The sequence below is a fragment of the Pomacea canaliculata genome, linkage group LG7 (genome assembly GCF_003073045.1).
Source record: "Pomacea canaliculata isolate SZHN2017 linkage group LG7, ASM307304v1, whole genome shotgun sequence".
In the NCBI taxonomy this organism is placed as follows: Eukaryota; Metazoa; Mollusca; class Gastropoda; order Architaenioglossa; family Ampullariidae; genus Pomacea; species Pomacea canaliculata.
Window position 1 is genome coordinate 21100043 of NC_037596.1, and position 27274 is coordinate 21127316.

General features: G+C 37.6%; 1 protein-coding gene across 4 annotated transcripts; it reads left to right on the plus strand.

Annotated features, from left to right (window-relative positions):
• The first annotated feature begins 547 nt into the window (after positions 1 to 547).
• LOC112568990 lies at positions 548 to 26553 on the plus strand. Of its 4 annotated transcripts, none has more exons than XM_025246614.1 (23): positions 6050 to 6153; positions 6574 to 6691; positions 6993 to 7128; positions 8423 to 8737; positions 10234 to 10362; positions 10686 to 10827; positions 11459 to 11701; positions 12018 to 12302; positions 13078 to 13278; positions 13659 to 13703; positions 13958 to 14065; positions 14260 to 14355; positions 14620 to 17628; positions 19438 to 19547; positions 19885 to 20199; positions 21233 to 21363; positions 21626 to 21763; positions 22683 to 22925; positions 24004 to 24183; positions 24658 to 24693; positions 25427 to 25567; positions 25934 to 26039; positions 26362 to 26553. In XM_025246614.1, exons 5-13 carry the CDS (start codon positions 10273 to 10275, stop codon positions 14661 to 14663), a joined length of 1254 nt encoding a protein of 417 aa, XP_025102399.1. In that variant the 5' UTR covers positions 6050 to 6153; positions 6574 to 6691; positions 6993 to 7128; positions 8423 to 8737; positions 10234 to 10272; the 3' UTR covers positions 14664 to 17628; positions 19438 to 19547; positions 19885 to 20199; positions 21233 to 21363; positions 21626 to 21763; positions 22683 to 22925; positions 24004 to 24183; positions 24658 to 24693; positions 25427 to 25567; positions 25934 to 26039; positions 26362 to 26553. The 4 variants fall into 4 exon arrangements, with proteins under 4 accessions (XP_025102401.1, XP_025102402.1, XP_025102399.1 ...); XM_025246615.1 differs by having other exon boundaries at positions 6998 to 7128; XM_025246616.1 differs by lacking the exons at positions 6050 to 6153; positions 6574 to 6691; positions 6993 to 7128; positions 8423 to 8737 and adding exons at positions 548 to 688; positions 952 to 1072; positions 1383 to 1699.
• The last annotated feature ends 721 nt before the right edge of the window (positions 26554 to 27274 follow it).

Here is a 27274-nt window from a genome sequence, read left to right on the forward strand (position 1 = left end):
CATGCAGGATTACTCAACAATCTTGTCAGACATGAAAAATAAATGTTAACAGACATAACACTGAGCAATCCCAGCACCAGGAGGTACAGGTACCAGACATTGTGTCTGTCAGGTGCACCACGGGATTCAAGAAGTCATCTGTGTCTGGAGTGGGACCACAGGGTGGGAGGAACTGGTGTGTACGGAATGAGATCGGCTGTGTACACAGACGCTACATGAAGAAAGAAAAACATTGACGAGATGTGAACCCAGGACAGCCAGTCCTCACTGCATTAGTGACAGGTGATAGCCGTAGTGGAGATGTGGTGATTGTGGTTTTGGTAATAGTGGGTAGTGATAGTACAGCAATGGTGGACAGTTATAATGATAACTAAAGGAAGAGAATTACGATGACGAAGTCTGAAATAGTGATTTATCTTTCGTTGCAAAAGGATACACATCCGACAGAACAGACAGTCGCACACACAGAGAACACACAAACACACAAACACACAGAACACACCTGAATTTTCTTCCTCATGAGCTTCACTGTCAGTCCGGCTATTTACAATGAATGTTCCTGTTGAAGTAGAACTGTCTGTATTCACTCACATTTGAAATGCCGCCCACAGTAGATTGTTAGTTACCTCCCTACCTTGTATGTCGCCATGAAACTACCATAGGGAGCGGGTGCGATCAAAGGAGACAGGTGAGTCACGACAGCTTATAGAACTGCTGAAATTTTATTGTTCCTTAAGATGTCATTTTACGAGAATGTGTGTGTGTATGTGTGACAGACAGACAGACAGACAGACAGACAGACAGACAGACAGACAGACAGACAGACAGACAGACAGACAGACAGACAGACAAGCAATGGGCGAGAGTAAGGAAGGGTACGGGAAATGAAACAGAAAAAGAAGGAATGTGCCTTAGTTATCAATAAAACAAGTAATTACAAATATATTACAGACTGCTGTCACAAACTCAGACTTAAGACTTAGTCACTTTACCAGCCTTACAGTCACGTGACATAATGGCTGATCCTGCGCTTGGCTGACCATCCTACTGTGTGGTGTCTGCGGAACTTTAGGTTAGTATTAGAAACTTTAAATATTCCTTTGTGTATAAGCCACATAAGATAATCATAGGTTAATAACATGAAAATAATAAATGAAAACCAAAATTTAACAAAAAAACCCTTCTGATGTGAAATAAATTGTCATTGAGATGGCTTGAGAAAAATAGCAATAAAATTATTTTGTTTATTTTAAAACAGACTAGAAGGCAGATAAACAACATGTAGCTCATTGGACAAGTCTCAGACTAGTGTTGTATTCCTGACTTCTCTCGGCTGTCAGAAGTATGTCCTCTCTTACATCTTGGTTTCTTCTGTCCATCAGAAGTTGAAATAATTAACTGTAACAACAACAAGGTAGAAATATTTGAAGACTCACCTGTGCCAGTCACGTGTGGAGACATCACCAGTACAGCTGTAGATGTTGTCTGGCGACGAGGAGATGGAGTCAACATCGGAGAGTGTAGTGATGACGGTAGTGTAGAGAAGATTTATACAACGACTACACACTCAGCAGGTCACCGCAGTCCACGGAGAGTCAGCTGACCCTTGTCCCTGATTACCGACGTCACGCGGGTCTCACGGTCACGTGTCAGGACAGAGCGACTGGCTCCACAGCCTCCTGTACTCTCGTCATCAGACGTAAGTCAACCATCATAATCTCAGTGTCCCTTGTTTTCCACTTTGCAACATAAAACTCAAGAATCCTATTTACTACACTGTGATGATTACAAACAAGTGAGATACAGTTACAGCTGTGTTCCAGTACATGTAAAGTCTCTCCACATCAGCTGTACTTTCGTTATCAGACAATGTCCAAAATCAGCATCTCAGTGAATAACAATAATTACCTACCGAATGCAAGAGGATGGAAAAGGTTGTGGTATTATAAGTATACACACAAAAGTCACACTAAGACACAACATTAATCTTTACCGAAATAGGTACAAGGTGCTAAGAAAGAATGAAATGTAACAAAAACAATAATGTTAGGAAATCATCAATGCAATGCCTTGGAACAGTATTTTGTGTTCATTGTAAACATGTCAATAAACTTGTATTCCAGGTCACTCTGAGCTCAGTGAGTGTCACGTGACCACCAACCCTGTGGACGGGACTGTGTCAGGTTCCTGTTGTGTACAACAAGCTTTCTCCTCTGATAACATCTACAGCTGCAGCTGGACACTAAACCATAAAGTAGCTATGTTACATGGTTGCCCCTTCAAATGTAGTGCACTGTATCATGAATGAGTGTAATGTTTTCTGAGGTACTATCTTGTACTTTTGTGTTTCTTTTTATCGGAAAAATCAAGCAATCCAGCCATCGAGGTGTATACTTCTCACAAAATGTTGTACAAAGATTATACAATCAGTATTGTTGTGTAAAAAATAATGTCAAATGGGTTAACCAACATATTTTCTCCAGGAACAAGGATTTTTAACAATTAGTACTGTAAATATACACTAAGTACATATTTATATTTATTATTCCCTACACCAGCAGGCCATTGGAGGGTTTGAGAACAATCGTGAAAAGTGTTCATTCACGAATCAGCCATTGACACAGGAGGAGGGACTCTACGTGTTCACCATACTTGTGGTTCCACCGCCTGCTATTGGATTCTCCAGCACTGTTAGAAAAGGTTGACACTTTGACGAACACCTTTACTATCGCTACAAGACTCATCACTACCTTGCATAAGTCAAGACAATACGACTATAAGTATAATAATGCATGTGTGATCACACTCACGCACACACACACAATTTATCATTGACACAGTTGCCTTATCTCACGGATAAATAAGAGACTACATGAATCTAGTCAGCATAAGTAACTCTTTTGGTATATGTTGCTATGGGTCTGTCTGTCTGTCTGGTTTTACTGTTTTACTCAGACCGTAGTCCCACACAAGTCACAAACTTCACAACCCCTATTGATGTGACAGTGTTGACTTCATCCCCTGAATCATCAGACTCCATCAAGGGGATCGTCACTGGAGTCGTCACTACTGTCATATGTTTCCTCATTCTCATCGCGGTGATTTACATCAAACGACTAAAGTCGAGAAGCCAAGGTAAGTAAATAGAAAAGTAAAATATAAAAATATTTGTTTGCCTGTAGGAAGAATACTTAAGTGAAATGATGACTGATGACAAAGACATCAAACGAGAATAGAAGTTGTGAAAATCTCACTAATATGATACAAAAAAGAGTAGACAATATAAATAGGAGATGGTTTCTAAAAAACCTGAAAGTTCTTGTTTCTTCCTCTTTTGTTCTCTTGTTTTTCTCCTGGCCATTCAGGTCCCGTGTATGAGACAGCAGTCCTGCCAGCAGGTGATGCTCACACCTACACGGGGCTGCAGGCCGGTGACAGCATCAACAATGTTATCACCTTGCATCATCCCCGTGAGGGTGTAGTCGGCTTCACGGTGTATGAAAATCCAGGTAACAATGTTCAGTCCTATTGTTACAATGTCAGGTTCTTTGCGGACGACTAAATCAACAGGTACACCGCACAATTGTATTGGTACACAACACTGATTTAGGATAAAATCATGTCGTATTCAAAAACAGACCTTTTCCTACTGTCTGATATTATGATGCAATATAAAATACAATACTTCACCATCTCTTTCTTGTCAGGTCACGAGGTTTAAGTCTGTCCGGATGACTGACATCTATTACAATCCAGCTTGACCTTTGTCTTGACCCTACTGACTCCGAAGTGAAAAGTGACAAGTAAAAAACAAGATCAAACATTTTCTATTTCTCCTTCACTTATTGCTTCAGGTGTTAGTTGACTACAGTTCAGCAACAACTGCTACTATTGTTGCTTCTACAGGCAGGCGGCTCATTGACTAAGCGGAAGACTGAGTTACATTACTTATTATATTATTCATTTATTATATGATGCTCTATCATGAATGCTGCTTGTGCATCTCCTGACATCCATAGAATTCTTCACACACGTATGCACCTGACTGTGGGACATCTTCCATGTGAGAGCATCCTGTACACTGACAGAGCATCTCTAGTGAATAGTGTGAAGATCATGTACACTGTCAGTATGATTGTTGTTTATGAAGTTAAAATCATATTTTAGAGGAATGAATTAATCTGACGGAATTGACAACAACACTTAAACACATTGCATTGATTATGTAAAATTACAGATGTTGATGTAGAGCACTAGTGCTGATTCTGTAATTTTATATTGAAAGGCTGTTGTTTTTTCTGCATGTGAAATAGCAAAACACATTACAATTGGTATCCTCATATTTTTTATTTTATTATTTGTTAATTTACTCTTATGTTTCAGTCCGCTTTAGGTCTTATTTTTAATTGACCGTATTATAAATGAATATAATGTTTTAGTTGCATGAAATTTACTCTTCTCTCTTATGAAGTGTCAAAAATCTTTTTCTCATTTGTTCTGTTATTATTATTATTATTATTATTATTATTATTATTATTATTATTATTATTATTATTATTATTATTATTATTATTATTATTATTCGATAGCCGTTTGTGTTTTCTGAGATGCTGGCACTGACAGAAAAGACTGTGCTTCCTAAAACACGCTTTATAAAGAACGTGCTTAATAAAGGGAAAGAACTGACAGTAGATCACAAGTAATTCTGTTATCTCCCTTTCGTGATTACATACTAGTGTTATTCATCTGATTAACGCACAACATGGGGAGAAGGCACAGCAATGAATGAACAAAGGACGACGTGAATATATTATAATCTGTAAAATTTGTTATGTATTGTTAGAAAGTAGGCAGAGGAAATAAAATAAAAGTAAAGAAAGCAAAGACTGAATGAGAGAAAAGCAGTAAACACAAACTTTAATACAGCGGGTTTGCTATTCAGGACAACATGTCCCGTCGTCAGGGTTCTTTTCCTCCACCCAGCACCTCCTCCTGTCGCTGGCCGCCCACGTGAGGTAGAGAGTGGTTCTATGTATGACACACCCACATGTACACAACCGTCTTTGTAAAGTGACAGCAGGGAGAAAGCACCTAAAAGGCTTTCAAACAGTAATATTATATAAACTGAATGACGGGTAGCTGAGAGACGAACAGCACATTGAGCAATGGTCTCACCTTACTGCTACCTTGTGCACACAATCATGCCCAGGTAAAGGTAAACACCGTGAGCTGCACAGGTAGGACAGAAGAAAAGCACTGCTAAAGTATAAATGTGAGGTTACCTGTACAAAACACACAGACTCACAACAAACTAACAGAGCAATTTAATAAAGAGTTCACACACGCAATCACACAACTCACTGTATGAAATCTGTCAATTAACAGGCTGAGGTCTAATTAGCAGGTAACTAATTGTAAGGGGTGATAACTAAGTGTACTTGTAATTATTATCATTGACACGGAATTTCATGGCAATTTTAGGAAACAGACAAACACTTCCAAACGAAATCAACAGCTCGTGCAATATTTGCATGTCAAAAAAATTAAATAAGCACAAACACTAGAGTGAAAAGGAAAGCATTCAGGTTAACCAGATAAAATATAAAAAGAAAAAACAAAAAAAAAAAAAACAAAAAAAAAAAAACAATCAAACAAAAAACCCACATACACAGATACAAAGTAAATGACAAATACGATTTGAATTATATTCAGAAGCATAATACTGGTTTAGAGATTTTATCCAAAAAAGTATAATTGAATAGTCATTAAAGACGGTAATATTATTATAGATTAAACGTATACGGTGTTTATCCACAATGTCCACAATGTTTAATACCATGTCAACAAAACGCCCGCTTAGCACATTACATATCAAAGGCATTGTGTGTATGCACAACATTATTGAAAGACAACAAACAAATTTTATCTGTCGGCTGTAACAAACTGCATTAGTTGTAGTCAGTACAACCTGTTTGTGAACAGTGTCATTAAATGAGTACAACCTACAACAGGATTGTGTGACAAAGAAAGAGTGTGTGTGTGTGTGCACATGACTTTGAATCACGAGAAGCAGTCAACCATGAGTCAAAAAAGTCAGTCAAGTAGGTGAAGGTTCAGGAAGGAGGCCAACACACGACTGGCAAGGAACCTCAGGTAGACTGGAGCAACTTGTATGTCTGTGTATGACAAGACTTCAATATAAGCTCTGTGTGTATAGCTGTGTGCTTTTGTGTCCATTGTAAACTGTTTAAGTCTCTTTGCTCTCTTTTTCTCGTTGAACTTTCGTGTAGTGTTGAAAGACAGTTAAAACACTTTTAACGAAACAGCAAACTTCTGAAAGTTACAAACTACATAAGTTACAGTGATTATAACCTGTGAACAGTGTGATTATTGATGAATAAAACACTTCAACAACGTGTGTTAACCGGAGTGTATGACAGAAAAAAATGTGTGTGTGTGTGTGCGTCTGATTGTCCTATCATGTATGTTTGTATATGTGTATTCAAATGATTTTGAATAATGAGAACCAAATAATGTAGTCGACGGCTTATCGACACAAGCTTCCTTTTCCAGCACCGTGTGATCAAGGTGAAAGGTCGTCAGGTGGAGGCTCACTGTGACCAGGAAGAAGATCAAGTTGTCTGGTGCGACACATTGCTGGCAGTAGACCTCAGGTAGACTAAAGCACCAGGTAAGTTTGTGTGTGACGAGAGTTATGATACTAGTACTGTGAATAGTTGTGTTTTATGCTTGTTGTATTTTTGTTTGTCTGTCTCCTCTCTCTCTCTCTCTCTCTCTATTTGTTTTATCTCATCTTAGCTTGTTAAGTTTTCATGTCTTATTTATCCTAAGCTGGACATAGCCAAACTACTGCAGTCTTATGATGTGTTTGCTTATAGTGAATTGAATTTAGTCATTTATTCATGTTTGGTCATTTTGTTGACTTCGTGCCTGAATATATGGACTGTCATTGTCATCTTTTCCTGCTCAAGAATAGGTTTGAACACCAAGTTATCAATGGGTATTGACCCATCCTGACGACCCTGCCAAGTTCAGCTGTCATAGGTTACGTGCCTCTACATCGCGTGACATTGTTACTTCTCATGTACTGCCTCCCTGGAAACTTAGGTTAGTCTAATGTCTCACTCTTACACTATGTTATTCTTATGGCTTTGCGTGTGTGTTTGTGAGTGTGTTGTCGCCAAGTTTAATCACCTCCAATCAAACTTACTCGCATTAAAATACGCTGAACGCTATCTCATATTTTTAATCGTTGATGCAGCAAGTACTAACAACACGTGTACAAACTTGCAACACTTTTTGACTTTATGGATTCATTTGTGAAAACATTCCGGAAACCCCGCATGATATGCACCGGCTGTTATCTCCCGTCCACTGGGGCATGACATCTAGTCACCTGACCTTAATAATTCGTGGTCCCCAAACTTACTAAATGGGCAAGCATTGTCTATTCCTCTTTTTCCTTCAAAGAAAATGTCAGAAGTTTTTTTTAAGTTTAAATCTCCGTGGGTTAGTGCCAAAATAGTTTTACCAGCTTCCTCAAGTTATAATTCATTGACTTACACTACACCTGCAATTTGACAGTTTTGGGAATCTGCAATAGACCTTACAATATTTACTCGGAAGTTTGTCTTGTTTGCTTTTGGTGACATGAAGTAGTTTTGGAACCGCAATTGATTAGATTGAAACCCGAACCAGATGATGGAAGTTTCATTCAATCCGTTTCAATTCATATATCAATTCATATATCAATCCATATATCAAACCGTCGTGAAAAGATATCACTGCAAACATTATTTCAGATTCACATGTAAAGTGTATGAGGGCATGAAGTCCGCTCACATATTTACAATATAACAAGAAGCCATAGCAAATGTTCCAGCAATCGAGTTTCATAAATATTACCTCTCTAATTTAAAAAAAAAATGCAGCAACACTTATCACAGTCTTAGTCAAAAAAAAAAAAAAACAGGAAAAACAAATGAACAATTTCCATGAATTATCCGTCAACTTTCACCTTTAGACTTAAAACAGCTATTTATACTTATTGCCTCACGTTAATCTCACTTGACAGCCGAGATACAAAGAAAAAAAAAGGGTAGTGCAGAATGGAGGTAACATACTTTACTTATGAAAACAACCTTTATTTCTACTGTGTTGCTTATGTTTGTTCTAAATTGCGGAACACGATATACAGCGGGATGACCTGCTGTTACCTTGTGACCTTTCACATGCGTGCATACTGTCAGTTTTTACTCTTCCCTCTTTCCTCCTCTCTGTCTCTTTGTCTGTCTGTCTGGATGTCAGCTTTCATTCTCCATTTCTTTTGCTCAAACAGATAAGTGTATAAAAAATTTTCTTACTATACCTCTATATTTAAATGTTTTTATTATGTGAGTAGGTGTGATAATAAAAGACTGTAACAACAAGAAGGTAGAAATATTTGAAGACTCACCTGCTCAAGTCACGTGTGGAGACATCGCCAGTACAGCTGGTGTTAGCTGGCGAGGAGATGGAGTCGACATCGGAGTGTGTGGTGCTAACGGTACCTGTATTCCTCCTTTGAACAACGACTACAGACTCAGCAGGTCACCGCAGTCAACGGAGAGTCAGCTGACCCTTGTCCCTGATTACCGACGTCACGCGGGTGTCATGGTCACGTGTGACGAAAAAACATGGTTTGACCTTACAGCCACCTGTACTATAGTCATCAGACGTAAGTCTACGATGTATATTTTCTCGTGTAACTCATTTGTTTTTAATAAATGAAACTTCATTAATGTCGTCCGGTTTTCATTGGCAATGGGAGTTATGACAACTATCTTTTTTTATTTTTTTCTGTTAAAGAAGTGCAGAAATTGACATTATGTTTTTGAATACAGTAATCAGAAATATTCTTTGTGATACTATTTATACCATCGCTATATTATTTATAAGTAAGTTAAAACAAGAAAATATCAAGTATAGTGCATCATCACGCTAATGTTATAACATTACGTTTATTTAATTCAAATGTTAACATTCGATCCGGGAAACTGAGATTGAGGATGACAGGAATTAACTCTTACTACCCACATCAACATCATCTTACAGGACAACAAGATTACAATAATCACGCATCAGTCGCTCACAGTTTTAACCACACGGTTCATGAGTCTCCTCACCCTTACCAATCGCCACACATATCTGGTCTTCTTCAAACACAGATTGAAAGACTTTTGAGTACGACAATAAAAATTTATTACACACACATTATGTAAATATATACAACACATATCACAGTACTATCCATGCTCTTAGTACTGCCAGTGTTCAGTTCCCGTTCAAACCACCAATGGTTAGCTGCGGCTACGGGCGTCCTCATACTGTCTCAGTCTGTGAACATTGCGAGTCTTTGCTTGTGGTGAGGTCAGGAGCAGGTCAAAAGTCGACAGTCGTCATTTGGGTTAGTCATGTGACCATGTGACGAAATGATGCGATAGGGGAATTCCCGACTCCTTTTTAATAATAATAGTAATAATTAAGAAAATAATTAATACAAAAGGTGTAAACCGCATACTCACACTCCTAAGGAGCATGCTCTTCGCGCTTAAGAACAAAAACGAAACATGGACAGTATCCGAGGGACAAGAAAACAAACAAATGGCATATAAGCTATACAAGAATAAATGACCGTGCTAAACGAAGAATAAAATCAAACACAGAAAGCACAAAGAGAAACCAAATAACAAGAACCTGGGAGTAACATGATATTGTAAAACGAAGTGTGTGACAAAGGACTAGCATTATGGGATAGGTTGTTAGGAGTAAAGTGTACGGATGAGGTCTTTTAGTAAACAAAATTTAGGTTCATCCACGTCCTTTTCTTACATAAGTGGTCTCTGTGTACAAGCCACACTAGACTAGACACTCATACAAATAACACAGCCATTATGGTGCTTACTGATCCTAGACAATGTTTATTGTTTTATTTATATCTGACCTTGTACTTGGCGCTTTTTATGTACAAAAGTAAGCGTTGCATGTAGCTCTGTGGTCAGTAATTTTCGGGTTTGTTATAAAAATAATCTAACTTTGACGATTACAAATATTTTTTTTACTACGATTGCGTGTGATGCCGTGTGTGTGTGCGTGCGTATGTGTGAGTGTGTGTGTGTGAGCGCCTGCGTGTTTCGTGCCGCATGTCTGTATGTATCAATGAATATATTTCAGGTCACTCTGTCCTCAGTGAGTGTCACGTGACTACCAACAATGTTGATTGGACTGTATCAGGTTCGTGTCGTGTACAGGAGGCTTTTCATCGATGACAACTATTCTTGTTCCTGGAAACTAGACAATGTGGTAAGAAAGTAGTGAAATAAGCATTTACACCTTTAGTATTTGTGTAATGTCTAATGTTAGAGACCATTCTTTAAGCTCTGTTCTACGTTACCTAATAACTTTCTTATAGACTACAATCTTGGGGGTTTCCTTTAATTATCTTGACAGTCTGTATGAGTCAATATGCACAAATCTTAGGCGGGCTCAATGTTTGTCTGTGTGTGTGCGCGCTCGAGATAGAGTGCGCAATATTGCCTTTGCTGTTAAGTAATTTTAAATCTCAATAAGCAGCTGTTTACATTTATAATAATCGCTTACACATCACATCTGTTGCAATATTAAAGCAACCTACATTCGGAGGGTTTGATGCCAGTCGTGAGCTGTGTTCGTTCACACAAGCTCTGCCACAAGCCGGGGGACTGTACACCTACAGCATTTCTGTGTCTCCTCCTGCTACTACAGCCTTTTTTAAGGAGCTGACACTAGGTGTGAGACTCTTCTTACTATCAATTTACTTCAAACTAACCCTGACTCTGTCCCATATAAACAGTTTTTTTTTCTATTGACTTGCACGAAAATAAATGGCCACAAGAAAAAAATAAATTTAAATACATTGTGTGATGCGACTGTACCGAGTAGATCATAGTCACTGTGAACCTTTGTGTATACATCAACTTGTCTTGCTAAGGCTGTGTTGTTATGAGCTTGATAATTACTCACTTTTCTCTACTGTGCGATTGAAACATATGGCTGGGAATTATTTTAAATTGCATGTTCTGTAGTATTCTGAAATGTATATTCTAAAACTGCGTATTACTCTCTTCGCTTCCCATTATCTGTTTTATAACTGAATTACCTGAACTTTTCCTGCAACTGTGTGCCCATCTAGTGTAGTAGTTGTGAATCGTCTCAGTTTGTAACCCTTGTATATCCAGTGGTTACGTAGGGTTCTTTAAACAGGGCACAAGTCTAATGAAAATAAAAGCAGGTAGTAGATAAAAAATATAAATGGCACTATAAAATAAACCAAAACCTAAAACCACAAAACAGCAGCTGGATCCACTCTCGAAAAAACTGATGACGATGATGATGATGATTTTTTTTCTTATTCATACAGTGGAACCAGGTGACATAACAACATCATGTCCACAAGAGGTGGCCAGAGGAGGAGACCTGTCCTGTACATGTCAGACGACAAACACCGCCAGTCCTCCAGCCACAGTGAGATGGGAGGGACGAGACAGTGAGAAGCTGGTGAAGACTAACGTACAGCGGGAGGACAACGGCACACAGTTCACGTGTCACGTGACATGGGCTGGGCGTGTCTACACCTCCATCACCTACACTCTGCTGGTTAAACGTACCTGACTTATCCCTTAACTATTTTTCTTCTTGTTAAATTCATTTTGTATTTCATCCATTAAAAATTGCATGATACATATTTAATATTATTAGCTCGAGCACAGACAATAAAAGACAATCACAACACACAATGTATTTTTGTCACATTTATCATATGCCTAATGTTAGAGTTATTACATCTTCTGCTGGCATCGCTGAGTAGTTGTAATATGGTCTAATTCTTTAAACAAAACTAAAAGAAAAGCACTAATTTTTTTTTTGAAATATGTATGGTTTTGGGCATTGTTTTCTTTGATGTCGTTGTTGTGTTCCAGCTGTAGAGGGACCTACTGATGTCGTCATCAACGCAGACACTTATCCAGGTTCCAACGGCTCACGTGTCGTGCTGTTGTCATGCAAGGCGCAAGCTCCTCTCTACCCGGGAGCGAACTTTACCTGGAGTGGAACTGTATGTCATAATGAAACACATACTGTCAGCACCAGCACGTGTACCATCATGTTTGGTGCTCAGGATGATGGGAAAAGTGTGACGTGCACGGCTATAAATAGCATCAACAGCGGGATATCAACCTCAACTACGGTGATGTTGCGGATAAATGGTAAATCCTATCGTACAATTTGTCATACTCAGCGTGTCATATTTTATTGTTTTATCTCATTAATAAACATAACACTTAAGCATCTATTAAATAGAATGTTGTTGCTGCTGCTGTGTAGTGTTTCTCCAGAGCCCAGTCATCAAGAGCGCGCATACTGTGTTGCTCTCTACCCTCCTGAGACCTCCCGCCGGCAATACTGTCCATCCTTTACTTCTCCCACTGACAACCTCAGTTCTGGTCGACAGGTGCTTAGTGTCTTTGATACGACGGCTCGTCCTTAATCCCAAAATTCTCTAAAAAATTTTCTCCGATTTATTCGAACTCATTCTTTGAAATGGTCCTTTCCTTCAAGAAAAGTGCTTTGACGATGAGAAAAGCGCTGACAACATGCCGATCTCTGCTTCCCAGGCGCTGGCTTTCAATTGACTACATGCTGAGAAGTGTGGTTGGCGATGTTTTTGTTCACAGTTACAAAATTATCGTTGTATCGTTGTATTCAAGCTCAAGATAAAATACTTAATCTTCAAAAAGAGTAGAAAACACGCATTAGAGAAACAAAAAACTAATTTTTTCTTTAGTATTGCATTTAAAAAGTGCGCATTTCAATGGAAAACTTCCATGATTTATGAAAAATAACACTAGCTGGCATAACCTAGTCTTTGACAAAAACACTATTTGGTGTGTTAGTTTGATTGGAATCCCTATTTGATGTCTCATTATATCTCAATGAGTATTAATGTCCAAACAATGTCTTGTGATTTTTGTTCTTGTCTAGGGACGGGCTTTATTGAAATCGTGTTACTAACCCCATCAACGACGACATCCACTGGAGCAATCGTTGGTGCTGTTGTCGCTGTTCTTTGCATTGCTGTCATCATCTGTGTTATCGTTGTTTTCATCAGACGACAAAGGCACGTTATTTTCATAGCCTTTTCAATCAGTGTCTTCATCAGACCACAAAAACCCAATTTAAAAAGTAAGTATCGTTATATCACGTGACTGAAAATCTTCTAATCTTGTATGTCTAAGTTGTAATTTTCTTTTATTCTTGATATACGTGTGCTATGGTGATAGAAGAAAAAGCGTAGCATATCACTCAAAATGAATATTATGGAGTGTTAATAATACAAATATACTCTAGCCAGCCTAAACCTGTCTTGTACTGTTTTACTGAGAATGACTGTAACAACGGAGAAAAAGCTAAATATTGTTTTAATTGGTTTGACGTTGACTTTTAATTCAATGTTCACCATTTTCCTTTTAGGATTAACTGCTGCATAATGGCTGTGAATATATTGTTTGCTTCATATCGTCTGTTATCATCATTTCCATGTGTGTTCGTCTCGTTCCTTTCAGAAGCTCAAGAGGAAACAGCACAGAGTGAAGGGGAAATATACGAAAGTGAGTCTACAAATCTTTCCTTTGTTATCACCTTCACAGTACAATATCATCATTAATTAATACATCATCAGCTGACCTGACATAAATGTTATTTAATTGTTTCTAAACCACTTTAAAAAGAGATATCAAAACAACTCAGACAGGCCAAGGGAAACAATCACAGAGTAGTCTCCCCTGTCAGTGAGGCCTAAATATGTCGTTTTTATGTCTTCAACTTACACAAGCACATCATAATGATGATTTTATGTTCACAGACTTTAGTTTCAATGATCCGACAAAAGTCTGCACTACTCAGCAAACATCGTCAGTGAAGGAAGGACAGAATCAGTCCAATGTGTACGAGAACACACACATACAACCAGGTAAGCAAACTCCATTATAAGTTTAACCAGCTGTATGAAAAACAAAATTAGCTTAAATTGTGCGCTTTTTAAAGTAGGCTTACATCTCACTGACTTTTGTCTAAAATTCTGTGAGTGATGTTTGGTAAAATTGCCTAACAACTGTTTCCAAACGGAGTCCTGGCATCCAAGTTAGTTTTTTGTTCATGTTGCAGTTCACATCTACGATACAACATGTACAACATATGAACAACATAAATACGCCGACCTGACGGTGAAGGCCACACCAGATGTCAAGGTCTCAGAATATGGTGAGTTAGACGAGGAAAGTGATAAACAAACTCAATTTAAAGTTACGAAATCATTTTGATGAAAAGTTGCGTATGTCTGAGATATTGTAGCTCATAATAGTTCTAGATAATCTAGAACAACATACGATAACATATTATTATGAAAGTAAAGCATCACTTGAAAATACCTAGCTTCTGTCGGCAACGTTTACATAATAAATGAAACTGTAACAGCCATTAGTGTATGCATCCAAGATTTACAAACATCCGTTTTATTATTTCCAGAGGTGCCCGAGAGAAAGGAGGGAGTTGTCTACTCTAATGCGTGATGACGACATGCAAAGTCCATTAACACAAAACATGTGTTAACTTTCCTCTGCTCTTATTTACATTATAGAAAAAAACTTAGAAATTTTAAAACGTACTTTACATCGTGGTGAGTCTTGAGTGAAGTAGCTGTTCATAGTAAGCTTTTTCATGGATCTGATCATTTTGTACGAATGTTCCACAAACTAACGGCGAACAAATAATTTATCATCATTCTAAGGTTACTCCGTTTTCTCCTGACACATCAAAGGACAGACTGCTCGATGCTTTTCAGTCTCCACAACATTAAGTTTTGTCTCTCATCTTCTATGACCACGAACAATAAGAAAACTATTATTCTAACTTATATGTTGATTTTCTGTAATTTTCTTCTTCCAGCGCCGGTTTATTCTTGTTTTTTGCTCACCGTCATTTACTACTTTTAGTGACTTATAACATGCAACTTCTGGGAATGGTAAATAAATCAATCAATAAATATGATAGATGACAGAGAAATGAAACTGAGATAACATTTAATCTGAAGATGTGAAGTAGTAGTCGGCTGTACAACATACTTTCTGTATTAGTATACTCTTAGGATGGTTCTCTGTAACCCGGACAAGAATTTTTGACAAGGTATTCAACATGAGTAAAATATGAGTTTCGTATGTCATCTTGAACGTTAATTTATCTATAAAAACGGCGGTTGACATCCTTAATAATGTGAGATAAAAGTGAGCTTACATGTAATGTCACTATTAAAAGACAGCCTTATGTCACTTAGCGCTCATTTATCTATCGCACAACCTTTGGTCTGTCATTTTAGTTTGGTTTTCCTAAGTCGTCTTGACATGTTGTGTCGATGATTGGCGTCGATGATCTTACTGATATGTGAAGATACTCGGTAATCATCTATAAAGACAGTTGCCTCATTAGTCACCCAATCCACCAAAGTCATCGTCTCACTAGACATCATTAGTAGCCTGATATTCACGACAGGTTCACTGAAGGTCTTCTATTTGTCGAGTGGACGGAGGAGTCTTGTAACATTCACATTTGGGTTTTTTAACAACAAAAAAGACAACGAGTACTAAGACTGCACAGGTCGTGTGACCAGTCGTCTTCAGTTATTAACTTTCTTCACAATGGAAAAATCGACAGTGAAATGGATACAGCCATTGTTAATCATGGAACATTAAAGTTGTGTGAATAAGGCTAGCAATAAATTAACCTTCTGCACATTCGTACATAAACATAGTCATTGCTGACTATATCTCTGTTTACATGTCCAAGCCATGAGAAAAACACATCTCAATAGCATCACACACGTACTAACCTCTCAGATCATTCTCTGTCTACACACATAGTCTAATAGTTTAGTGGAATCTTTTCACGTTAAGCTGTTCAACCTCATTAGACATGCAGAGTTCACAGGTTAACGTGCTGACTACTCGCAACATTCCGGTATGTGGTGATTATCAAAGCTCGGTGCTGTCTCAATGGTATAACCATAATTAATAGAAACTAAACCGTCCTTGTCTACACATTCTGTACCTATATATGTTGGTAGAAATTTACCCATGAGGGGATGAGACCTGGTGGTTCAGCCGATGCCAGGGATGAGAGTTAAATTGAATTGTTAAATTGATTTGCTTTTGCTGGTGAAAGCGACTGGGTGCCTTGTGTGTATTTTTTCTTTGTTTTCTTTTTTGTATGTTAAATATTATATTTTCATGTGTATCATCTTGATCATATTAATGTTTATGGTGCGTGGTTTTTATAACAATCAAATTAAAAAAAAGCTAAGGAAAACAAGCTTGGTTAAGCACGTAAACAGCTTAGATGTCAGAATGTGTATTCCTGACATCACGTGACACCAAAAGCACAGTAATGTCCTCTTCAACCAGCTTCCGACGATCATGCCGACTGTTCCGCCAACAGTGTAATGAATGGAGAGAGCGGAGCCTGCATAGAGTAGACAGACTCTCACTGAGAGATGTCAGCACCAACATGATCTCACCTAAAATTACGATGCGACCCACGCTGTCCACCTCAGCACCATGGCCGACACGTCAACCCGCAGTTCTCCCAGCAAATTATCTCCGTGTACCACACGATCATCATACCAATGCATCGAATATTATCTGCGCACCTTAGAAGTATCGTCAATGAAGGATGTGGCATATAGCTGTCACAGCGATGGTTGTGATGGAGGCTGCTACTGTTGACAGTTTTGATAATAATGAAAAGAAAGTTAATACTATGATGATTTGTTAGCAGCGGTAGAAACGGTAAATAATTTGCACATTCAAGAGCATTCAAGGCACACCAGACACTCACTTGACACAAACAAGGGTGGACTACCCGTACCAGGCATGAATCTGGTGTCACAGACACTTCGCAGGTGTGTGAGCCTCGCCACTGACAGTTAACCTTCCTGGTTTATAAATAAGGTCTGTACAAGTCTACTCATTCTAACTCCCGCTACTCACGTGTAATGGACGTATTATTAATTTTAGGTGAGTCATTATCTCTAATGTTTCATGTAATGTCGCAAGGTCAGATTTTAGATGTGTCAGCACATATAACAGAGACAGTGTGTGTGAGAAGCAGGTAGAACAAGAGAAGAATTAATAAACATTCACGGTATTCTTAGTCAGCAACTGGTGGCCAAATCTCCTCCTGAGGTCCTCGTCCACATACAGTGAGTGCCACAGTCTATTGTCAGTGAGACTCTGAGAACTTAGGTGACAGAGCAGTGCAGTCAGTGACTACATGTGGTAGGAAGGTCAAGACAAGTTCTTGTGACTTGTAGGACACGTGACACCAGCTGACACACAGCCGGCGACACAAGGTCCGGGTAAACACGAGATGTGACTACAAACAGGAAACACTGAGTGAGGTCAGTGTGCTTTACACATCAACGACAGCACCACGACTAGCTTTGTGTGCTGCGACATTCCCACTTCAATCATCTTCCTCATCTGGGTAAGTGAACAAACACAGATGTTCTTACTCTGTCTGTAGACAAGTTCACTGTTAGGGTCAAGTCTAGCAAGACAAGAATATGTCGAGACACATTGTCATGTTTGAGAGAGATTGACGCTGACGTGGTTTTGTTTACTGAGCTGTTTACAAACTTTCACGAAGCTTTCAGCACTACCAAATTATTTTGTTTATACCCCTTGTTGTAATAATTACTCATTTTATGATGTAAGCAATGCAATAACTTTCTCTTACATCTCAAATGTGTGTTTATATACACAGGTTAAGTCTAGTTTATTGAATTCTAGTGTAGTTTTATTCTATGCCATTAACCTGTGCATACGAGCACTAGTAACTTGCCAAGATCCTGATGCTCGGTCATGGACCCGCTACATATGACACACGGCAGAATCAATGCTATGAAACAGTAACAGCACAACGAATGAGGTGAAGAGTGTAGGGTGAGCAGCGATGACAGAGACAGTAATTACATCGCAACTGCGAGATGATATGAAGGAGGAAAACGCTTCGTTAGACATGGCATCCAAACTGCCTGTGTTAGACTGACGGAGATCACATCCCCAGCTAAAGTCAGGATACTTACAGATGATCACTTCTAAACATCATTTTAATGTGTACAGTCCACTAATGTATAACATTATAGCTTATATTTAAAGCAACTTTAATCACATCGGCTCTTACAGATGTTTAAACCAAAGCTTACTAATCAGTTGTGTTAGAATAGCAACGTCAGGGTTTTTCTTTCTCCACAACAAAATAAAAAAAAAGCTTTAACACCGAAACAGATTAAGGGACCCGGTTCATTAGGCCTGTTTCAAAAGCCCAAAGTACAGCAGTTAGAGCAGTTTAACTAAAACTAAACACAGTCTGATGATCTTGTCTCTCGAGGATACCTTCCACTAAAAATCAGACTAAAGTGCAGCTAACAAAATCTTTATTTATACAGTATTAACGAATAAAATGTCTCATACACGTTATTTACATATTCCATTAAAATACAACAGTTACCATAAATTTAGAACTATAATCCGAGACTTTTTTTCAACGATATTTGTGGCTTATAAACCAGTGTGGCCTATTAGTTAAAAAGTATGAATGAATGAATGAATGAAGGAGACTTATAACGCGCAAAATCCGAATCCTTGGGAAACGCTCAATGCGCCGAAATGTCACAGAAAAGTACACCAATAAAACATTAGCAGCTGCAGAAAACCAAAAGGAAAGTTAGAATCAAACGATCAGACGGCTAAAAAAGGACCACAGTTGTGAGCGAACGATCTGCTGCTACAAAGCGCATGACCACTACTCACAACACAGGACCACAAATCAGAAAAAGGAAAAAAAGGTGTTTGCATGGGCAAAAATGAAGGGTTAGATCATCAGGTGCTTGGCCCTGCAGTACAGTCCACAGTCCTCTTGAAAAAAGTAGAAATAAAGTAGATATTTTTATTTTATATATATATATACAGGTGCGCTCAATAAACCGAAATCTCTCCATTACAAAAAAAATCAACCAGTAATTCTATTCTGTTATAACCTACCTCATCATCTCATTATTTATTACTCTCTTTAATAAAGAATTCTCTTTGTCACTGACACATTCTCTCTTTCTTTCTTTATTTCATTTTCTCTAATTAGTTACTTTGCAATCTGTCCTACTCATTTTAGTTCCAGTCTTTGTATTTGAGATGGAGGTTGTGTTTATGCAATAAGATACAAGTCAGATAATTGTTTCTGTCTAATGTTGGTGTTAACCTGCAATACTATGTGATGACTAATAAATACTTGCAGCGGCGTCTGGACCCCTGTACACCTGTACCATGTATGTCGGCCTGTAGATGTCATGGATAGCTCCAGGCTCAAACTTCTTGTTGTGTTGTGTGGCGTATGTGGAACACAAGGTAATTTTTGTAGTGTCGCACTATGAGAAATATTACATTAGTGTCATAAGCTTTCTAGCATCGATTCCTTGTAAACAGACAAACGTGCAAATACGTTAGAAATGTTATCAGAGACAGGAGAAGAACATGAAACTATTTCATCAGGTAAACAGGCAGGTAAGAGAAAAACATGAGAGGAAAGGTAAAAGAAAAACAAGAAATGGAGGGAAGAGAATACAGGCTTTTGGCAACAGAGCGATAGAGATATGTGATATATACTGGACAACTATTAACACATTATATCTGTTTCATTCACTCTAATTAATGAGTCATCCATTCTCTCATGTCATTTTTCAAGGTGTTCGAATAATTAACTGCAACAACAACAAGGTAGAAATATTTGAAGACTCACCTGCTCCAGTCACGTGTGGAGACGTCACCAGTAGAACAGATGTTGTCTGGCGACGAGGAGATGGAGTCAACATCGGAGAGTGTAAAGTTGACGGTACCTGCACCAGTGACTTATACAACGACTACAGACTCAGCAGGTCACCGCAGTCCACGGAGAGTCAGCTGACCCTTGTCCCTGATTACCGACGTCACGCGGGTGTCACGGTCACGTGTCTGGACAGATGGAGTGACTCCACAGCCTCCTGTACTCTCGTCATAAAACGTAAGTTTTTTTTATCCTCATGTCACTGTGACATTATCACAGAGCACTCTTCATAGATTCTGTCGCAATAACTTCTACTCGTTACATTTAAATATAAACTACCGACATTTATGTAATTATCTAAGATCTCTAAATTCCGTATTGTTGTGTATTTACATTTTTTGTAATTTATGGCTCTCTATAAAATGCACTTTTAGTCGTTAATTAACAACGTAAACCATTTAAATAATAATGTAAAATTATTACTTGTATTATTAACTTTACTATGTCATGTTTATGTTATTTCGGTAGTGTTGTCCACTGGGCACGAGTATTTCGTATGTGTTTGTATTCAATATAACCTGTCAGTCTATAATGAATGCATCATATAACACAATTCCAGAGTTTTAAACTTCGTTTGCAGCTTAAACTTTTCATTATTTTCAAACATTTATCGCATTTTAAAATTTACAATGTATTAATTTTCTTCTGTGTGTGTGGGTGAGAGAGAGACAGAGCTGTATCATAAACTTGGTTTGTTGCCCATATTATACCTCAAACAGAAAGAGTTTTAAGTAAATATTAATGATAGTATTTATAATAAACGTGAGTAGTCTATCCTATTTTAACTTGTTTAGACGGGTTCTTAATTTGGTGAACAAAAGACTCTGCAATTAGATGTTTCAAATGAGTCACTGTAACTCCCCTTCACGCCCTCAGAAGATGGCGCTTTTCTTTAAGACGTGTTCTGAGAAACTCGCACAGAGAAGTCAACCTACAAGCAGATGAAATGTTTCCTATTAATGTCATACTACGAAAATGATATTTTCCCTTGTCTTAGTTACCTCTTGAAGAAAAAAAAACAAAAAACAACAGTCCTATTTGTGCGCCCATTTTGTGATTGCGCCTTAAACTGCGAGTTCGACTCCTGGTAAAACCGGCCCTGATAGTAAGTCATTTCATCACATAGGTTGTACTTCTGTAAGTCTACGTGACTTACACTGTGGTTGTTTTTGCGTGTGTGTGTGTGTAAATTATCATTCTTGTATCACAGGTCACTCTGAGCTCAGTGAGTGTCACGTGACCACCAACCCTGTGGACTGGACTGTGTCAGGTTCATGTCGTGTACAACAAGCTTTCTCCTCTGATAACATCTACACCTGTACATGGACACGGAACACAGGGGTAAGTTATTGTAGCAACGAAGTTCTATGGTTACCAAAGAAAATGACTAAAACATTTATGAAGAAGGTTAATATTGATGGTTTGACTATTTATTGCCCTGTTCCTCCAAGGAGAAGAAAAAAGTACTTTGTCATGAATTTTCTAATCTTTACCTGAAATATGACAAAAGGTGATTTTTAGTTTGGTGCAGATTTAAGTTAGTACGCCTAGCTTAAAATATTTTGAATTAATGATTAAGTTTTTTTACACTTTTTGTAATCAGCAGACATTTGGAGGGTTCGATGCCAGTCGTGAGCTGTGTTCGTTCACACAAGCTCTGCCACAAGCCGGGGGACTGTACACCTACAGCATTTCTGTGTCTCCTCCTGCTACTACAGCCTCTTATCAGCAACTGAAATAGGTCTGGTTTTTCCTTCTCTTGCATTTTGTTGTATGCTTTTTTAAGGCAAGATGCTATAGCAGCACAAACTCTCCCTCTGGTTTATCGCTCGCGTAGTCACAAATGCACACGTACTTCAAGGCAGATTGGGCGTATTCCTTTTCATGTATCAATGTCTTTCTTATATATATAAATCTTTTTCATGTAGTCTTATTTCTTTGCAACATGTACTAAAAGACACCAATAAGTCTGTCATCATGCATAACATAGGAGTTCCAATGACAGTCTGGCCATCCTTTGTGCGGTCCACAAAAAAAGCATTTGGAAGATACGTGATACTTTATGTTTTACCATTTTCTCTGAGAAATCACTGTTTATAGCTTTCTATGTTGAACGGGAATTGATATTTCGCATAAGAAATATAGTGTACGACAATACATTTTTAAGCAGACATTTTATGGTTAATAAGGAGCATCGTAACTTTCGGTCTATTGAGTCCCCCTGTGTATAAGCCGCACCAACCGAATCAAAAAAATTAAAAAAAGAAAAAGAAAAAGAAAGAAAAAAAAAAGAAATCGCCATTCTTTGTCACAAATATGCCTCGCTTGTTTATAAGCCGCAAATATATACACATTTTATTTTCAAGGAAAAGGTCAATAGAAATCTGTATCGCAGGCATGTCATCTCGTTTTCCGCATGATGAGGGTGTGTGTTTCAGCAATAGGTGTGTGTGTGTGTTTCAATTGTATGCTGCTTTCCTTTTAAAATGTGTACAGTTAACACTGTAATAACGTGAACAGTTTACATTTTAATATGGAGCTTATCAAAAATTAATTGGAATATAAATAATCCGGGAAAAAACCGCAAGCAAGACACATGGTTTAAAGATGAAGAAAAACGTCCCTGGCTTTTTCTCGTTCCTGAATTTGGTTCCGTACAGTGGAACCAGGTGAGGTAACAACCACGTGTCCACACTGGGTGGTGAGAGGAGGAGACCTATCCTGTACATGTCAGACGACAAACACCGCCAGTCCTCCAGCCACAGTGAGATGGGAGGGACGAGACAGTGAGAAGCTGGTGAAGACTAACGTACAGCGGGAGGACAACGGCACACAGTTCACGTGTCACGTGACATGGGCTGGGCGTGTCTACACCTCCATCACCTACACTCTGCTGGTTGCATGTACATAACATATTTTTTGTCTGTCCTCAACTAAGCATTGTACGACTACTACTCTCGTTAAGTTGATATAATAAAGAGATTTGAGCAGTCGTTGTACATGTGACTACTGATCTCACATGATATCAGTTCTACCCATTACCTCCTTTTCAATGAATTCTTGATTCGTGTTAATATTAAGGTTCGCATGCTTTTTTAAAATAATATAATCCAAGCTGCAAAAACATGATTCAGATCTTGTGTGCTATTTAAAAAGTTTATTTTTTTCTTTATTCTTTATTTTCTTGTTTATTTGTATTTGAGATGTGGAGAGCCCTAGTGATGTCGTCAGTAGTGAAACGTATCTCCCTGGTAGGTCTCCACATCAGTGACACTTTCGATAAATAGTGAGATAACTGGGTTTTTGTTTTAATCTCCCTTTAATTGTTGGGAAAAAACAGATCAAGTCTACTCATTATGTATATTTTGATATAAATTTATTGGAAAATTAAGGTAAAGATTTAATTTTGATGTAAACTTCCATTTTTATGTCTAATAATCATGATGATCATCATCGTCATCTTCTTCGTCGTCGTCGTCATCAAACGGAAACTTTACTAGGGACGTATAATCGCCCAGTCTGTCTTGTCAACAAACTAAAGTTCTATAACATTTTAAAACCGTAAAATTATAAACTAATGTATCAGCCTAGAGTTACACACGAACGAAAAACAGCGAAGTCGGATACTTGTAGTGGATTAAAGTAAGCAAAAGACTTAGCAACACAATAATTCTAAAGGCTAAACTAAAAATTTAAGGGTTGATGAAAAATAGGCAGACAGTTTCCTGTTGTCTTGTTTGTTTGGTAAACTAGCTAAGCCTACTATTTAACATATTCCACATACATTAAAAACGACTTGTTTGAATGACTACAGTACATAAAATTGTTTTAGTTCAAATCTTTAATGCAAGCATTGGATTTGTACGCGATGACAACACCAGTGTTTTTCAAACCCCGTTATTCTCGCGGAAAACATTAAATACATTGATACCATGTCATCTAAGCAATAATTACATCTGATGTTTTACTTTCCCATCAAAGGGGCGGGGAATGTCAGTGTCGTATCCACAACAGATTCCCTCTCACCAACATCAGACTCCCTCGCATCATCATCAGCTGTCATCGGACCGATCGTCGGCTCAGTTGTCGCTGTGGTTGAAATTGCAGTTGTCAGCATTTTGCTTGTCATTTTCATCAGGCGACGAAGACGACACTCAGAGAGTGAGTAGTTTTCACATGACTTGACCATTAAGTACTTCACGCCACTTGTCATGTTAACATTCTCCTCTGTGTGTTAGAACTAACGAGCAAATGTTTTTCTATCATTATTATAAAATATCGAATGTCTTACATACAATACTGTCTGCAGTGTTCGTCTCTAGTTTTATGTAATTTAAAAAAAATATCGGATAAAATCTCAGTACATATGTTTATTCTATACTTATTGACAAATACCATATTTAGGGCAGATAGCATTTCATCTTCTTTGCCTGTACCTGTTCTAGTGTCTTTCTTAACTTCCCAAGTTTGATTGAACCAATCACACACACACACACACATGTTGATTGAATTCAAACAGTATGCAGTAAGTATAAACAATAATTCTAAAAGGAGTTGCTTAACTTTAAAATTTTTTAAGAAACATGCTCAATTTAACTGCATGATGTTTATCTCCATTGTTTTCAATAACTGTAGAGGAAGCAGCTCAGTACCCGAGGGAAAGCCATGAGGGTGAGTTAACCACTGATATACATGACCAGGCTACAAGAAATAATCTGAGTATATTGTACACAATGAAAAGTTAAGTATTATGTGGGCATAAGTTGAATTTTATTTTTGCTGAGACATTCACTACAGCGTGTCCCTCATCAGGGCAAAAGCCATTGTTGTAGTCAGTGAAGATACACTGCTTTGACACACCTGTACACTCAGATTGCATACAAAAACTGACAATAATTACAGTAAAAGTTATAAACTGCAATACTAAAGGGAAGGAACCAAACAATAACTAAAGATATTTTAGTTACAATTATCCCCCTTCTATGTACCAATTTTTAGGGTTGTCAAAAAATGGGATCTTCGCCGTCTTATCTTGAATGATGTCTATTAAACATCAATTTCTAACCTAACTGTTATTAGACAGTTTTGTTTTATGAAGTAGGTATGTTCAACCTGAATGTTCTTCCTGGCTGTATGTTGTATGTTTCTTCTATTCATGGGTTTAATATTTAGCATTACTTCCTACATCTACAACAATCACACTTGCATATAATAAAAGTAAAGTGAGTTTATCTTGTACAATTGTTGATAATGCAAAAACACTAATTTGTAGTAATGCCATTCTCAGTTAAAGGAGCAAAGAAAAAAAGTAATTAATTCACAACTAATGGTATTAACAGCATTTACTTTGTTAAATATTTCACACATTTTATACAATTTTATTTTGTGTGTTGTGTGATTAGAGAACCAGGACTGTACGCGCACTTTACTCCTCCTGCTGATAACCATGGTTACGAAGATCTCATTGTGAGGAACACCACTGAGGACAGCGCTACTACACAGGTGTCAGCGGCCATCATGTATGAGAACACACAGAGACTCGCAGGTGAGTACAAGCTTCTTGTGAAACACTTCGTAGTGTCTTCTACACACGATACACAACAACATAGGTGGGGAGGAGTGTGAAAGTACACAGAGATACACACGCTGACTGATAAGATATTGAGAGAGAGAGATGAACACTGGATTCAGACAAAGATTTTTGCTGACCAGCTGACCTCATGTAACAGGGTCTCAACAACCATTACTGAAAATATTTAAAAATAACTTATGAGACTATAGTTTACACAAGTAATTACTTTTCGAACATTCAACAAAATAGGGTGACAGACACTTTATATGATCACTGTAAGCATTCATTACATCCAACTTAGCCTTATATCATAGTCTGATAACATTTCCGTGTCTACAGACCAAACATACGACACACCGTGCCCACCGTGTGAAGACCATCAGTACACTGATCTTAAGGTGAAGACTACACAGTGAGTCAAGACCACAAGAAAGTGAGCGAAAAAGTGAGAAACAATTAAAGAAAAAACATTAAAAACCTACATGAATATTTGTATAACATTTTAAAGAAACCGACAAAACTATTTATATTATAAAACTATATATATTTATATAACAGTTTTGTATTTTGGTAAGACACTAGTATACATACTGTACAAGAAGCGCAACGAAGTGTTTTGAAACTTCTTGTGATACATTTTTTATTCTTTATCATAATCGTTGATTGGTTGCTGAGACGGGTTAACTAGTTTTTAAAGTATAAAGCTTTTTTAAAGAAACACTTTTTCAGATATCTTATGATTTTGATTTTTGTTTCCTTTTTTCAAGGCTTGTCGAAGAAGGAAGAAAGGGCCAGCATCATCTACATTAATGTTTAATGACACTGTCACAAACACTCTGAAAACCATGTTGTTGACTTTTCCTCTCTTTTTTATATTTACAAAAACAATTTTTAAAGCGAATTTCCCTTAATTTACTGCCGAAAATTGATTTAAGATATAAACGGATGTAAATGTTAAATTGAAGTATTGTCACTGTCGTGCGGGCCTTAAGACCGAGCTGTACATATACAGCTGGTACTGAATTGTTTGTAGAGCGCACTTATTAGTCATGAGGCTAGCTCTTTCTCAGTTTGAGCACTGGGAATTATTTGTGTAATGTCTGGGGCTGCTTTGTGTCAGTAAATCATTATGACTACAAAATCTTTAAAGTAGGAGAAACCTTCCTCGCAGTACTGAATGTCCAAAATGAGTACCATAGAAACTGCATCGGACAAAAAGGATTCACCCATTTAATTTAAGGATTTTTCGATCGATGTCATGTGTAAAAAAAATTAGATTGATGTTTTACTTCACGAAATCAAAGTATTTAGAAGCTATAATATTTCTTAATAGTAGACCTACGACTAACGTGAAGAGGGTATGATTATGGACAGACTTAAATATTTGTCTCCGGGCGTATATATATATTGGATTTTATTTACTTTTATATTGCAGTTAATGGTATTAAGATTAGCAAACGACTGTACCTGAGTGCATGACTAGCTAAAAAAAGATATAACATTACATGTCTTGTGATTCAGAAGACTGACACTAGCAAAAGTGTACCTAAAACAAAAATTACTGTAAACATTTATTTGCAGCTCGTGACACATTCACAAATAACGAGTAGGACTATTTTACAGTCCTCCCCTATGACCTTAAATGTTTTTCTTTGTAATTGAAAATAACAAAAAAAGTAA